General features: G+C 44.7%; 1 protein-coding gene across 1 annotated transcript in view; it reads left to right on the forward strand.

Annotated features, from left to right (window-relative positions):
- The window catches only part of sphkap (SPHK1 interactor, AKAP domain containing), a 94,341-nt gene that overhangs the window by 74,513 nt on the left and 3,299 nt on the right, over positions 1 to 16,529 (forward strand). Inside the window, exon 12 of the mRNA XM_056282894.1 lies at positions 10,467 to 10,630. Within this exon, the coding sequence (XP_056138869.1) occupies positions 10,467 to 10,630 (164 nt within the window). The remainder of the gene's footprint in view (positions 1 to 10,466; positions 10,631 to 16,529) is intronic.

The raw sequence follows: 16,529 nt of genomic DNA on the forward strand, positions 1-16,529 counted from the left end.
CGAAAACTCAATACAGAGATAGGCGTGGGTCAAAAATCAGGAGTCCAAAAGTAGTAGGCATGAGCAAGATCTCCCTCCCAGCGACGCAACGATCTAGCAAGGAGTGTAGCTCCTGGCATGGCTTAAAAAGCCATGGCTGACGAGGAGAGTGGCAGCAGGTGTGGTAGAGCAGGAGCTGTTTGTGGGCTGTCTCATCTGTCCATCAACCAGGAGACAGGGCAGAAGGGAAAACATGGCCTGGCGTACGGAGCAGCACATGCACGCTATGTAGCAGGCTAGTTCGGCCGGACTGTGACATTCTCAGTCTTTGCAAGAGTCCCAAACCCATATACTTATCACTGAGTAAAGTCTTTCAGGTAGCGAGGTCTGATAATCTGATGACCCGACCTTGTATTGATAGTGTGTTGGTCCCCTGCTTGAGGTCCCCTGCTTGACGCCAATCTACCTCGTCCGCTCTTGGTGTGTGTCTCTCGGTCCCTATCTGTGTAGACATGGCGGATGTGCAGTGGTTGCGTCTGAGATAATGACCATTCCTTCTCAGGACACCTCATATGATCTGTGGCCCACTGCTTTTATCACCTTTGCAAATCTCCAGACCTTAGGTGGTTCAAAAGGTTGAACTCTCACACTGCCACCTTTTTTAAGAGGGTCCAAGTCTTTTGCTGTGCGGTTGTAATACTTCTGTCTCTGTCTGTTGTGCATCAGTCCTTGTGTGTTGTCCATTATCACCGGCTCCAATAGAGTGTCTGTGGTAGGAAGAGGGTCTACTGACCTACACTACCGTTCAAAAGTTTGGGATCACCCAAACAATTTCGTGTTTTCCATGAAAAGTCACACTTATTCACCACCATATGTTGTGAAATGAATAGAAAATAGAGTCAAGACATTGACAAGGTTAGAAATAATGATTTGTATTTGAAATAAGATTTTTTTTACATCAAACTTTGCTTTCGTCAAAGAATCCTCCATTTGCAGCAATTACAGCATTGCAGACCTTTGGCATTCTAGCTGTTAATTTGTTGAGGTAATCTGGAGAAATTGCACCCCACGCTTCCAGAAGCAGCTCCCACAAGTTGGATTGGTTGGATGGGCACTTCTTTGAGCAGATTGAGTTTCTGGAGCGTCACATTTGTGGGGTCAATTAAACGCTCAAAATGGCCAGAAAAAGAGAACTTTCATCTGAAACTCGACAGTCTATTCTTGTTCTTAGAAATGAAGGCTATTCCATGCGAGAAATTGCTAAGAAATTGAAGATTTCCTACACCGGTGTGTACTACTCCCTTCAGAGGACAGCACAAACAGGCTCTAACAGGTACTATTTAATGAAGATGCCAGTTGGGGACCTGTGAGGCGTCTGTTTCTCAAACTAGAGACTCTAATGTACTTATCTTCTTGCTCAGTTGTGCAACGCGGCCTCCCACTTCTTTTTCTACTCTGGTTAGAGCCTGTTTGTGCTGTCCTCTGAAGGGAGTAGTACACACCGGTGTAGGAAATCTTCAATTTCTTAGCAATTTCTCGCATGGAATAGCCTTCATTTCTAAGAACAAGAATAGACTGTCGAGTTTCAGATGAAAGTTCTCTTTTTCTGGCCATTTTGAGCGTTTAATTGACCCCACAAATGTGATGCTCCAGAAACTCAATCTGCTCAAAGAAGTGCCCATCCAACCAATCCAACTTGTGGGAGCTGCTTCTGGAAGCGTGGGGTGCAATTTCCCCAGATTACCTCAACAAATTAACAGCTAGAATGCCAAAGGTCTGCAATGCTGTAATTGCTGCAAATGGAGGATTCTTTGACGAAAGCAAAGTTTGATGTAAAAAAAATCTTATTTCAAATACAAATCATTATTTCTAACCTTGTCAATGTCTTGACTCTATTTTCTATTCATTTCACAACATATGGTGGTGAATAAGTGTGACTTTTCATGGAAAACACAAAATTGTTTGGGTGATCCCAAACTTTTGAACGGTAGTGTACATATGTCACATTTGGAGATGAAAGTCTTTATGTGCTCATTCATTCCTTGCCAGTATACACTTTCCCTTGCTCTCCTGAGACATCCTTCTACTCCCAAGATGGGAGGAGTGGATACGATGAGTGATATCAGCCCTGAGTACATCAGGTATCACTGCTCTCTCTCCCCCGAATACTATGCCATCCTGAAAACTCAGTTCATCCTGGAATGAGTGGTAGTGCTGGATGTCTGGTGGGATGTCATTTTTGTTCTGTGGCCACCCTATCAGAATCATGTTTGTCACCCTCTGTAACTTTGTGTCCTCTTTCGTAGCAGATCTAATTGAGCTCAGTCTCTCTTTAAAAATGGGAAGGTAGCTAACCATGTTCACAGCCTTTAACTCTGTCTCAATTTCTCCCTTAGTGCTCTCTGGTAAGTATGCCCTACTCAGCATATCTGCCAGCAACATATCTCGGCCTGGTACATAGATCACTCTGATGCAGAGGTGTAAAAACCAGGTCCAGAAAGTAAAATTCCAAACCATGTATTTGCTCCACTCATGCACTACACCAGCAGATTCTAGTCAACAGCACTCCTCAACTAGGTATGGAAAACTAGCTAATGAAATCAGCTGGTTTAGTAACATGGTTGGAGCAAATACACGGTTTGGACATTTACTTTCTGGACCTGGATTTTACAACTCTGCTCTGATGTCATACTTCTGCAGCCTCGGTAGCATCCGCTGCAGTCTCTTTGGTGCACTGAGAAGTGGCTTACTGTGAATATTCTCCAGTGGCTTATGGTCACTTTGTACAGTCACCTGTCCGCCATAGGTATATTGGTGAAACTTTTTCCATCCCAAACACTATTGCCAAGCATTCTTTCTTGATTTGGGCATATCCCCTCTCAGTAGGTGTGAGTGCCCCACTGCCGTATGGAGGCAGTGGGGCACTGTCTGTGTCAGGGCTGCTCCCAGTCCTGTTTCTGATGCATCAAACTGTAACGTCAACTTGTCGTCCTGGTTGTAGTATTTCAGAACCGGTGCATTGGCTATTTTGTCTTTCCGCCTTTGAAATGCTTCTTCCTGTACATATGTCCATTCCCACATGTTCTCTTTGTGTGTGAGTTGTCTCAAAATCTCACAGTCATCTGACAGGCGATCATAGAATTTTGACAGGTAGTTTACCATACCCACCAGTCTCTGTACCCCCTTTACATCTGTCGGCCTCAGCATCTCCCTGACTGCACATACTTTTCCTGGGTCAATCCGCAGTCCCTCAGTCGTCAGCAGGTGTCCAATTTAGGGTACTTCTGGTCATCGTAGCTTGAATTTGTCTGTGTTCAGTTTGATGTTTCGCTCTCTGCACCTGGTCAGAAAGCGTCTGAGTTTCTCGTTGTGGTCCTTGTTTGCCTCCTCCTGTGTCGCCCCTTCACCTGTGATCAATACATCATCCGCTATGATGTATACTCCAGGTAAGCCCTCAAGCTCCTGCATGAGCTTCCTTTGGAAGACTTCTGGTGCTGGACTTATACCCATCAGCATTCTCAGCCAACGGTACCAGCCAAATGGGGTGGAGAATGTGGTTAGGTAGCTTGACTCTTCCTCTAATTTGACGTGCCACAAGCCATGCTTTACATCACAAACTGTGAATACTTTTGCCTTTGACATCTCTGGGAGGATGTCATCTATCGTAGGTAGGGGAAAATGGCTCCTTTTAAGTGCTCTATTCAGTGGCTTTGGGTCTATACAGATTCTTGGCTTCCCATTCGGTTTTGTCACTGAGACCATACTACTTATCCAGTCTGTGCTCTGCTCTACTGGTGTGATGATCCCTCTTTTCTCCAGATCCTTGAGTTTCTCTTTAAGAGGTGCCATCATAGCAACTGGCACTCTGCATTTTGGCAGTTTCACTGGTGGTACACTGTTGTCTATTTCAATGCGATATTCCCCCTCCAAACAGCCATCCCCAGTGAACACATCTTCGAATTCTGTTTTGATTTTCTCCATCGTCATGTGTCTGCCACATCTCTCCTCTATGCTGTCAATGGCCAGGATATCTTCGTACTGCACCTTTATTAACTTTATGGCTTCACTGGCCTTCCTGCCCAGACCATGGCTTTCTGGTCCACCACTTGAAACTCCAGTCTGTACAATTTATTGTTTCTGGGGTTTCTGACCTTGATCTTACATTTACCCAGTGGACTAAGCCTGGTTTTATTATACATCACAAGCACTTTCTCTGTGTGCTCCAGCTGTGTGTCTGTGTTTAGGAGATGTACTGGAATCACATTGCAGGTAGCACCACAGTCTATCTGGAAGTTAACTAGTTTCTTGCCTATCATCATTCCTGCATATAGTTGTTGGCCATTGCTGTGACTCCGTTCTACTTGATTTAAAGTCTCCTCTGTTATGGTCATAATGTCCCCATATGTGTCACTGTCCTGCTGTAAGACAACATGCACTGGCTTATATTTCCTGGTGTTCTCTGCTCTTGATTTGCATTGTAAAGCAAAGTGATTTTCTTTCCCACACTTCTTACACTTTTTTTTTCCAAAGGCTGGGCATTCGTTTTTGCTTCTCTCATGTGTTTTACCACAAAACTTACAGCAGATCTCGTTTTCTTTGCTTTTCATTACTGTCTGTTTCCGGGCATGCACCTCCTCTACTATCTGTCCTTGTATCGTTTTGCTGTTCTCTTTTGACAGCTCTGTAGCTCTACATATTTGCAGACATTTTTCAAGTGTCAGATGCTCTTCCCTGAGTAATCTCTCCCTCATTGCAGAGCTATTTGTGACACACACAATCCGGTCTCTTATTAGCGAGTCTTTAATGTCTCCAAAATTACAACTCCGTCAACGTTTTCTGTTCATCCTTGGTTTCTCATAAAAAAACTGTATCTCTCAACAGTCTCGTTTACCTTTGGATTACAGTGTCCATCAAACAGCACCACAATTGAGCTCACTGTTCTCCTCGCTGATGTCCTGTCACCTGCCAGTGTTCAACAGCTCTCTCCCATGCTCTCCTATGAGATAGTGGAATAAGCTTGATTCTTGTCCTTTCCTCTGCATCGGGTATGGTAAGGTCCGTGTACAATGTAAACTCCTCCTTCCAACTCTTCCTTGCCTTTGCTAAGTTGTTTTGAGTCCAAAGCAAGCATTGCTGGAGGTTTCAGTCCTTCCATCGCGACGTCAGCTGTTTTTTTGTTCTTCCTTTTTTCATTCCGCCGTTGCGTTGGGTGGTTAGCCAGTCGACCCCTCAAAGCTAATTAGTTAGCTAGCTGCACTGCTATACCCGTCCATATCAAACGGCAACTAAAACGGTTGACACCGCTGCCACCATGTTTCATTCTGTTCCGTTCTTTACTTAACTCTACATAATGGATGGTTAAAGCTTTACTTGCTTACTTATCACTTTATTAACAGCAATCCTTAAGTCATACAGTTCAGTTACTTTCATCTCTAGCCAGTGTCATTCGCGGTCTGTGTCACACTCTAATTGCTCCCCGAAACCACAAACTAGGAATAACTATCCTATTTGTTACAAGTTTTGTTTTCAATGATGTCAACCATCTTCTATATGTCTTGTAACTCCTGAAAGGCGAAATCAGTGGTTTTCTGTAGGCCCCCAATTTTCAGCGAGTTATCGCCTATCATATTTTCCATAACGTCAAAGCATGTGTCGATAAGTTGAGAGAGCGGTCCAATAATATCTTGAATTTGAACAGTATCATTCTTCTTATTTCATTCAAACACAGTTTTTTTTTTGAAGCTGGTGATTTACAGGGAGTCCCCTCAGTACAGTGCATCCAGAAAGTATCCACACCCCTTCACGTTCCCCACATTTTGTTATGTTACAGCCTTATTCCAAAATGGATTAAATTCATTTTTTGTCATCAATCTACATACAATACCCCATAATGACAAAGCGAAAAAGGTTTTGTAGAAATTTTTGCAAATTTATTAAAAATAAAAAACTGAAATATTGCATGTACAAAAGTATTCACACCCTTTACTCAGTACTTGGTTGAGGCACCCGTGGCAGCGATTACAGCCTCAAATTTTCTCCTCCTCCCGTCTATAATCACGCACCAGAACAGAGTCCCCAGGCGTGAAGTCTTTGTCCTTGGTGAATGGGGTCCTGCGACCCTCTCGGCCTGTCTGTGCCTGACCCACCACGGACGCCACACTTGGCTTGAGGAGGTCGAAGTGGGAGCGGAGCCGACGGCAAAGGAAGAGCATTGCCGGAGACAGTATGAGCTTGTGGTGGAATCCATCAGTTCACTTCCAGCCACTTCGAGTGAGCATCACCACCACTAGCAACATATGCCCCTCCACCGGTCCAGCAAAATCCACATGTACCCTCTGCCACGGCATGCCCGGCCACAGCCACGAGTGCAGCGGGGACAGGGCAGGAGACTTCGGTTTGTGCTGGCACGAATGACACATTTTGACCTACTGTTCAATCTGAGCGTCAATCCCCAGCCACCAGAAGTAGCTGCGAGCAATGACTTCTATTTTAACCATGCCCGGATGCCATCAGTGCATCATCCCGTTCCTTGACTACTGGAAACTGCCCTGACAAGACCATGTCCATCACGTGAGAGAGCACTGGGACATACCTTGTTTCTTTATGAATATCTGTGCTGCACACAGGCAGGGAGTCCAGGTGGTGTAACAGCACGGTATCCACAGAACCTGGTTTGTCCTTGTGATCCACCTGCAATGGCAGGCGTGAGAGGCCATCCGCATTTCCATGTTCAGCTGCACTCCTGTATGGATAGTGTAGTTGTGAGCCGATAATATAAGGGCCCATCGCTGCAGTCTCGCAGCTGCCATAGACGGGATGGCTTTACTGGGGCTCGATATTGTCATCAATGGCCGGTGGTCCGTGAGAAGGGAGACCACAGTCTCCAATATGAGCTCCTCCTCCTGCATCCTAGACATGATTCCCACCAAGCTACTCAAGGAGGTATTTTCCACTGTCAGCCCTGTTATTCTTCAAATTCTTAATAATTCTCTGGCCTCCGGTTCTTTCCCAGACAGTTTTAAGCATGCCAGCATTCATCCATTGCTGAAGAAACCTAATTTAGACCCCCTGTCCCTAAGTAACAACAGGCCAATCTCAAATTTTTCTTTTTTATCTAAGGTTCTGGAGAGAGTAATTTTTTCTCAGTTGATTTCTTTTATGAACACAAATTTGTATGCTCACGCACCAGAGCCCGACCCGTGTGGCGAAACCCAAGGCAGACAGACGCAGGATGACTTCAAAATCCAAAAAGGTGGTTTTATTGTGGGAGGGGAATGTATGGTGCGAAAAACGTTCTGTTAGTGGGATGTGTGAATAAACTATGTGTGGTGTCTCGTGGTTTGCGTGTATAACTATGTGTGAGTGTTCTTTGCCTATGTGTGGTGCGGTATGTAAATGACCAGGAGGTGCTGAAATGATGTGCGTGCACCTGGCAAGAAAGTCCAGTCCGTGATCCAAGAGGGGTTGTCCGAGGAAGTCCGGGTCCGAGATCCGGGAAGTCGAGTTCGAAAGGAGGGGTCCAGGTAGAGGGACAAGGGGGGAGATCGCAGGAGAGATCCGGGGAAAAACGTGAAGGTCGCTGGGGACGAGGGAGACGCGGGGAGCCGTGGAAGTCGCGGAGGGAGAGTCTTGGGAGGAAGCAGAGACACGAAGATAAGACACTGGGGAATAAACAGAATGCAAGGAACGCTGGAGGGCTTGTCAGAGCTTTACCGCAGGGTTCAGTACATCGAAGCACGGAGTGGTGTTCTGGGAGACTTCTTGTAGAGGGCTGCCTGATTGCCGCAGGTGTGCCCGATGGATGATGGCAAACACCTGGTGCAGTGTAGCGCTCGTCTCCTCAGAGCGCGAGCCGAGCGCTCGGATGTTTCCGGCACGTCCGAGCTGGGGGAGTGGCTTGAACGTGCCGGGGAGGCAGCTCGGGGCAGTGTAACCACAACACAAATACTGTTTTTAATAGTTTCCAGTCTGGTTTTAGAGCACTTCATAGTACTGAGACAGCTCTAGTTAAGGTCACTAATGATCTACTGCTGAATGCGGACAGAGGTAACTGCTCAATTTTAGTTCTTTTGGACTTAAGTGCTGCCTTTGACACGGTTGATCACAACATCCTCCTACATCGCTTAGAGACTTGGATTGGCATCAAGGGCTCGGCTCTTAACTTATTACACTCTTACCTCACCAACATAACTTTTTCTGTTGTTCTGGGTAACTGTACCTCCTCAGTGGCTCAGTTGAGTTGTGGTGTCCCTCAAGGCTCAGTTCTTGGCCCCCTTCTCTTCTCTACATACATGCTGCCCCTTGGCCAGGTCATTCATGCTCTACCAATTTTATGCTGACGACACTCAGTTATACATGCCACTAAAACCCACTGATCCTAGCGCCCTATTAAATCTCACAGCTTGCCTCACTGACATTAAATCCTGGATGTCCAAAAATTTTCTTAAATTTAATGATGATAGGTCTGATGTCATTCTGTTTGGACCCGAAAATTCCATCAGTCCATTTGCTACTAGTCTGAGTAGTCTGTCAGGTAATCTTAAACGTCGCCAATTTGTTAGAGTCACAGATGGAAGTCACCGACTTCGCTGTACTAAACTTGAAGTACGTAATAAAATAACAGGAGCGAAGCAGACTTTCATTGTGCTGTGATCCGACTTTATTCCAGAGAGAGAGTGCAGAATAAGACAAACCAAAACTGTGATGCCCGATATATAAACACTGGCGCCCTCTAACGGCACCCTAGGGAAGTGTCCAGAGCAGACAAACACAAAATACATCACAAGATGCTCATTGAAATGCAGTCGTCAGATATGAGATAATAAGCGTCTCAAGATAAACAGTTTACTGGCGCTAATTCACCACTCAACTAAAGGGTCCGACCCGTTAGTGATGGACCAACGTGTCTACTTATCCATGCACCCCCCCCTCCTTCGGGCTTCAGCATGTCAGTTTCCTCACGCTTCTGGGCGCACGCGCTTCCGATGACCTCACGGTCTCACTTCTGAGACCAATGTAGCGAATTTGGGGGCAGTCCGGGACCGCCACAGCCGGGACGCGAACCCATGGCTCCCACACCGCAAGCGACAACGTTAACTAGTCGACTAAAGGGTCTGACCCGTTAGTCAAGGACCAACGTGTCTACTTATCCATGCAAGTTACAATAACATATTGACATAACATATTGCAATGCATTGATATCTCAATTGGGTATTTATCTTGTCAGAATATAGTTTACAAACCGGGGGCGGTCATTGTGACTGCCCATGGTCGCTTTAGTAGTTATTGAGTTCCTGTCGTTGTTTTGGACTGTTTAAATGGTTATTTTCAGTTTGTTTTTTTTACATTTCACGTTTTATAGGCCTTGTTACGTTTGTTAGATCAGCATCAGCAATATGTGTTTTCCGTTTTGTATTTCAGGTGATATTTTCACTTTTTCCATTTTGCTATTCAAGTTCGACCATGTCTCTCTGAAGTTTAAATTGTTTAAAAAATAGCACTATACTTGCTAAAATGTTAATTTTGGTGTGAGTCGTTTCCTGGCAGACATACTAACATATGCAATGCATTAATATCTCAACTGGATATTTATATCGACAGAATATGGAGTTTAAAAACCGACCGTCATTTTGACCGCTCATGGTCGTTTTAGATAGGAGTGAAATCCTGGTTGTTCTAAGGGTGTGAGTCATTGACTACTGGCTATTTTTCTTTACACTTTGTCAACACATCTTTTGAACACTTCCTTTGTTCCACTTTGATTTTGGATTTTTCTATGATTCCCCAGGAGCTGCTGAGTGAGTCAAACTATGTTCCATGTCAGTGATATTTTTTTTTCTTCCTCAAATTTAGCTGCTTGAAAATTAGCACCACTCCACTCTGGTTTAAGATTCATCGGTAACTGGTCAACTGGCCATAACCTTGTCTTCCAAGCATCTATGCAGAGATTATCACCTGTATTTAATCTCGTCCTTGGGACACACTTTAAGACTTTTGTGTTATCACATTAAACGAAGGTGCCCATCAAAGCTACAGTACAAGATAATCCGAATCCCCAAATATCCAAATTGTGAACCTTTTTCTTTTGAAAAGAACATGACAGCACACATTTTACATCTTCACCATAGCAGCCAAATGTAAAAGAAAAAGGAGAGTAGGGGCAAGTTTGAAAAAAAAAGTAAAGATGTGGTGGCAACCAAGCAGCTATGGCAGATCAAGAGTGTAAAAGATCTGTACCAACACATACAACAAAATCAGTGGTTAAGACCCAGGTTCAACCATGTTTTGTTTTGTTTAGTGCTGGAGAAGGTGAAGATACATCCAGCACTGGCAGCTCTGTCTGATTTCAAATGGATCTCAGGGATTTAGAGTGCTCAGACAGACATCTCTGGGATTACAACAGCATCCCTATAAATGACAGTAAATTGAACAAAAACAATAATCAAGATTGTACCTTTAATATGTTCTCTCACCTGTTATGTTCACAGGGGTGGGCAGTAGTAGCCCCAGGGAACTGCTGGTGGTGAACTGGGACCTGGAACTGGAGTGTGTGGACTCAGAGCTGAGAATGGCTCTGCAGTGGATCGCTGCCTCTGAGCTTGGCCTGTCTGTCCTCTACTTCAAGAAGTCCAAAGAAAAGAAGGCCCCCAAGGTTGACATAGCTGCTGGAAAGCTGACAAAAGATAGATAGATAGATAGACAGACAGACAGACAGACAGACAGACAGACAGACAGATAGATAGATAGATAGATAGATAGATAGATAGATAGATAGATAGATAGATAGATAGATAGATAGATAGATAGATAGATAGATAGATAGATAGATAGATAGATAGATAGATAGATAGATAGATAGACAGACAGACAGACAGACAGACAGACAGACAGATAGATAGATGGTTGATTGGGAGAGAGCTCTGTATGGCTATCAATAATAAAGTGGACAACAAACTTCACGGTGAGAGAGGCTGAGTGCTGTAAGCACTATGAATTGATGACTATGTCCTTTAGACCGCACTATTTACCTCACAAGTTCTCCCTGATCACCGTCATTTTAAAGTATGTACCTGGGCCTGATTTCACACTAGCTGCTGAGCACATAGCGGACAGTTATAACAGAGCTGTCAGCCAAACTGGTGAACAACCAGTCTTTCTACTGGTGGATTTTATCAGATCCAACATCACCATGCATTTGTCCAATCTAGAACAATATGTAACAACTCCCACCAGAATACAGAATATACTGGACTTGTGCTATGGCAACATTCCTAATGCATTTATCTTCATCGGCGTCGCCAGGTCATTTTGCCAGGGCTTAAGCCCCGAACATTTTGAGTGTAGCCCCGAATATCATTTTAAATTTAAGTCTATGTGAAGCCCGAAAAAAAAAAGTAACGTGTGACTGTTCGATAGTCTTCATAACAACAGCCTGTCAATTAAATGCAGGTCTGTAAACTAACTCCATGTGTGTGTGTGTGTGTGTGTGTGTGTGTGTGTGTGTGTGTGTGTGTGTGTGTGTGTGTGTGTGAGTGAGTGAGTGAGTGAGTGAGTGAGTGAGTGAGTGAGTGAGTGAGTGAGTGAGTGAGTGAGTGAGTGAGTGAAAGAACATTTAATATTCCAATAAACTGGTGAAATAAACATCAGAGTTGCTTTGCTACAAGCAGAAACTGCAGGAGCTACTTAGGATGTTGCAAGTTACTCCTCTTGATGGTATTCCTTGGTGGACAGGTGGCCAGAGCATTCGCATTGTGGTGGTTACCTTATTAATAGACCTTATTTGGAATCATTTACACCTGGTGTTTATTGACTTTGACCCTCTGCAGGTCTGTCCATTTGGCAATTTCTGCAAGGACCTTGTCGTGCCTCCACCTCTATCGGCCTTCTCCCAGAGCTTTGGGACATCCAGTCAAGCTGTGATTCAGGATGCAAAGGATTGCTCCACACTGCTTGCAGGATGGGTCGTCTTCTTCGCCCCAGATCTTTAGATTGTTTGGAGTTGGCAAGAGGTCAGCCACAGCATGCAGGAGGAAGGTCAACTTGCCCTGGTCGGTACCCCAGAGTTTTTTCAAGGACATTGATCATTTTAGTGCTTGGTCCCACTGCGTCCACTGTCCCTGGCAGGCGAGCCCTACCGCTTATACCCAGCAGTCTTCTTCCGCTGCCTGTCGGACCCTCTGCACCACTTGTCTTCTCTTGCCTTTGGCATTGGCCTTACTCCATCTCTTGGCGTTGTAGTTTCCAAGTCCTAGTCGTCCTTGACAGACTATCCCAACGATCCTGATGTTTCCAGTACGCTTCTGCTTCCTGAGGCTTCCACTTCCTGCCCCACTTAATGGTCTTGTTATAGTGTGTCTGACTTTCTCATCCTCAGACCGTAGCAGTGTACTGACTGCTCTTGCCTTGGTGGCTTTGAATTCTTCCACCACCGATGAGACTGGTAAGTGGAGCTTGGAGGTCTTGCTGTACAGGTTGACTGAGGTGAAAGCTGGAGGGACACCCAGCCATCTTCGCAAAAAATTGCTGCACAGTCTCTCCATTGCCTCCCCACATGGGGAAGTCATATAGCAGGAACGACTATTGCAACCTGGGTATGATGCCATACTGGAAGCACCACACCTTAAACCTTCCAAGTAGCTGGTTGTTGTCAATTATCTTGAGCCAGATGTTTAGCTGAGCCAAGGTGACTTTGAGGTTGCTGCTCTCCATCAGGGTGCTGTCGTAATTCTTTCCAAAGCATCAGATTCCTTGTTCTTGAATCGTTGGAATGTCAGCCCCTTGAATAGTAAAGATTCTTTTGTCAGCTTTCCTTTCAGGATACTTGGGCTCCTAGATTTACCTAGGTTGAAATGCATCCAAGACCATGTAGCCATCTTCTCCAGTGAGCTTAGGCTCCACCGTGTTCCTTAGATCGATGGGGTCATCACAGTAATATCATCCATGAATGCTCTGCAGGCCGGATGTCTTATTCCGTCCGTCATCTGCTTTTGGCCCTCTACATTGCATTCCTCCTGCATTTAGTAGTAGGTTCATTGCAGCCACAAACAGAATGACTGATATTGTGGCATCCTAGTATTCTGATTCTGATCCTGCCATGATGCCCTTCTCAAGCCTCTGCCATTTGGTGGTAAAATTTCCCACAGTGAACCTCATTTTCAGCGAATCCATGTGTCATGTGTCACAAGCTTGACTGCTTCTGCTGGTACTTGGAAGTACTCCAATGTATTTTAGAACAGCTGGTGAGGTACACTTGGTTAGGCTTTGGCGAGGTCTAACCATACAACTGAGAGTGTGTTGTTGTTGCTCTTTGCTTCCTTGATGACCTGGCTGATCACCGATGTATGCTACAGACATCCTGAGTACCCCGGGACTCCTCCTTTCTGGACACTTGTGTCAATGTACTCATTGGCGATGAGATAAGATGTTAGTCTTTTAGCAATAATGGACCAGAATATTTTCCCTTCAATGTCTAGCAGGGAGAGCTCTTGAAACTGGTCAAGTCTTAATGAGTTAGGTTCTTTAGGGGCAAGGAAGCCCCCAGCTAGTGTCCAGAGCCAGGGTTCCTGTTTTTTCTCCGAGAGCATCTGCAAAAGCTTGGATAACCGTGAGCAGTTTTTGTAGACCTTGTAAGTGGTGCCAGATGGTCCTGGAGCAGATCCTGCTTGAGCTTTTTTCACTACTGCCCTTACTTCATCAAGAGTGAACTCTGCAATGTTGAAAGGGGTGCATGGCTTGAGGGTTGGCAGCTGGAAAGGACAGTCTCCCAGTGGAATGTCTCTACTGGGGCCCCATATGCTGCTGCTACACTATTCTCCACTTCGTCTTTATAACATATCTGTCTCCTGCTTTTAGGCTATCCGAGGAGGTCAGCTGTGAACTGGAAAGGGTGGTTAAAAAAGGCTTTCCTCTGTCGATGCTCCTCTCTGTTTTTTTCCAGATTGTCTCATTGCGAAGTAGGGTTTTTTTGTTTTTTTGCAGTTCTGAGCTTAGTTGGTTCAGGGCTGCTTTTTCCCCATCATCTGCTTTCTGCCACCTTTTCTTGAGCATCCTTAATTCTTTGCACAATTCTGTGATCTGGCGTTGCCTCTTACTGGGACCTGCTGGTGACTTGGAAGTTTTTCTAACTAATGTTAACATAAATCTATTTAACTTATTTTTTCTCTTGTCTGGTACTGTACCATGTCAATAAATGTTTAATGATAGCAGCTGTGATGTATTCTGCTTCTACTCAATACTAATACTAATTACTAACAAATATTAATATTTTTAACATCACAATTCATGTTAATCTGGAGAGTAAACAACAGTTTTGAGGTACACATTTAAATTTTTCAATGATTAACACATGTACTTTGAATGTAAATAAGGTGCCAGAGTACATAAAAAAGCATCAAAATAGAGCTTGTTTATAAAAAAAAAAATTCTGGGGGAGGATCCCCCCTGACCCCCTTACAGAAGTCCGGGCTAAGCCCCGAATGTCCTCAAATCCTGGAAATGTCCCTGTTTATCTCAAAACCCCTGCCTCCTCTTAGTTATTCTGACCCCAATTTCATTCTGTTACTGCCAAAGTACAGGTCACAACCGCAAAGAGGTGTACCCAAAACCAAAAATGTCCGAGTTTGAAATAAAGAGGCCACTGAAACATTAAAGGGGTGTTTTGAATTGACTGACGGGGGAATTTTTTTGTTTGTTTGTTTGTTTTTTTTTTTTTTTTTTTTAATGATTGTGGTGGTGATCTTAATTTACTGACCGATGTAGTGACCTCTTGCATTTCATACTGTGAGGACACTGTCACTCCCATCAAACAAATAATTCTTCATCCAAACAACAATCTTGGGTCAACAAGGGCATGAAAATCTACCTGGTTAAAGAGAAAAAGGCTTTTTTACCAGGAGACAAGCTCAGGGTGAGGGAATTGGAGAAAGAGTTCAGAAGGAAGGCCAAGTTGACCAAGATCCACTACAAAGAAAATGTGGAACAGAAACTAATATCTGGAAATGCAAAGGAGGCATGGCAGGAGTTAAACATCATGATGGGTAGAGCCCCCAATCCTGCAGTGAATGACTTCCCATATCCCACCTCCTTTGCAGAGCAGCTCAACAGCTTCTTCAGCCGGTTAAACAGCTGTAGCACGTCAACCAGCGGGACCCTCCCCAGCCCATCCCACCAAGCTCTCACCATAGATGGACAGTTGGTAACCTCCATCCTGAGAAGAGCCAATCCACACAAAGCTGGCCCTGACAGGCTCAGAGGCGGGCTGCTCAAAGACTGCTCTACTCAGCTAAGTGGGGTTTTCACCAAGCTGTTTCAGTGCCTTCTGGATTCTGGCTGTGTTCTAAGTCAGTGAAAGGAATACACCATAATCACAATCCCTAAAAAGACACATGCTAACGACCTGAATGATTACATTGACGTTGGTGCTGTGTAAATGCATGGAGAGAGTAGTGTGTGACCACCTCTCCAGCATGGTGGCAGAGACTGGATCCACTCCAGTTTGCCTACAAAACTAAATGCAGGTTACAGGCTGCAAGTATGACCCTTTTAGAGACTGTGGCCAGACACCTGGACTCAGCACACCCTACACCAGGATTTTATTCATGGATTTCTCTTCTGCTTTAAGTACTGTACACACAAACACCCTACTGCACCACCTAGAGCAGCGGTCGGGAACCTATGGCTCGCGAGCCATATATGGCTCTTCCGGTGACGGCATATGGCTCCCAGAGAATTTTGAGTTGAAAAAAAATTTTTTTTTTTTAAATCAGTTTGGAACTGATTTTAAAATACTTGTGATATTTCTTAATAATACCGTTTCATTTTAAAGTCCACAGAAATTAGTTTTGAAGATAAATTTCGAGGGTCACGGTGTCACCCGTGGGTCGGGTCGGGAACCAATGGCTCGCGAGCATGTCCGGGTCATTGTAAAGGTGAAGAAATCAATTTTATCAGATAGCCACCTAGTTTAGCTTCATTTGCATGGAAATCTCCAGCGGGGGCCAGCAGGAAAAGGGCACGCGAGGAGCTACAGCGGAGAGTGCAGACGAGTCAGCAGCAACCACGTGTGTGGACCAAGCAAATTCCGCTAGCTTTGCGGGGGCTTTGGCAATAGTAAGGAATGGAAAGCCATTCACAGATGGCGAGTATGCCAAAACATTCATGCTTGATGTGGCCAATGAACTGCTTGATGACTTCCCAACTAAAGAAAAGATAATCAAACGAATAAAAGACATGCCCCTGTCAGCAAGAACTGTGCACGATCGTAGCATCATGATGGCAAATCAAGTCGAGGAAACACAAATGACGGACATAAAGGCCGGGACATACTTTTCTCTCGCGTTAGATGAGTCGACAGACGTTAGCCATCTATCTCGGTGCAGTATCATTGCCAGGTGTGCTGCAGGTGACACACTGCGTGAGGAAAGCTTGGCTGTTTTGCCAATGAAAGGGACAACAAGAGGAGAGGATTTATTCACGTCTTTCATGGAGTTTGCTGAAGAAAAAAAAGTACCGATGGATAAACTTATTTCTGTCTGTACTGATGGTGCACCCTG

This window comes from Lampris incognitus, chromosome 7, assembly GCF_029633865.1.
Source record: "Lampris incognitus isolate fLamInc1 chromosome 7, fLamInc1.hap2, whole genome shotgun sequence".
Taxonomy (NCBI): Eukaryota; Metazoa; Chordata; class Actinopteri; order Lampriformes; family Lampridae; genus Lampris; species Lampris incognitus.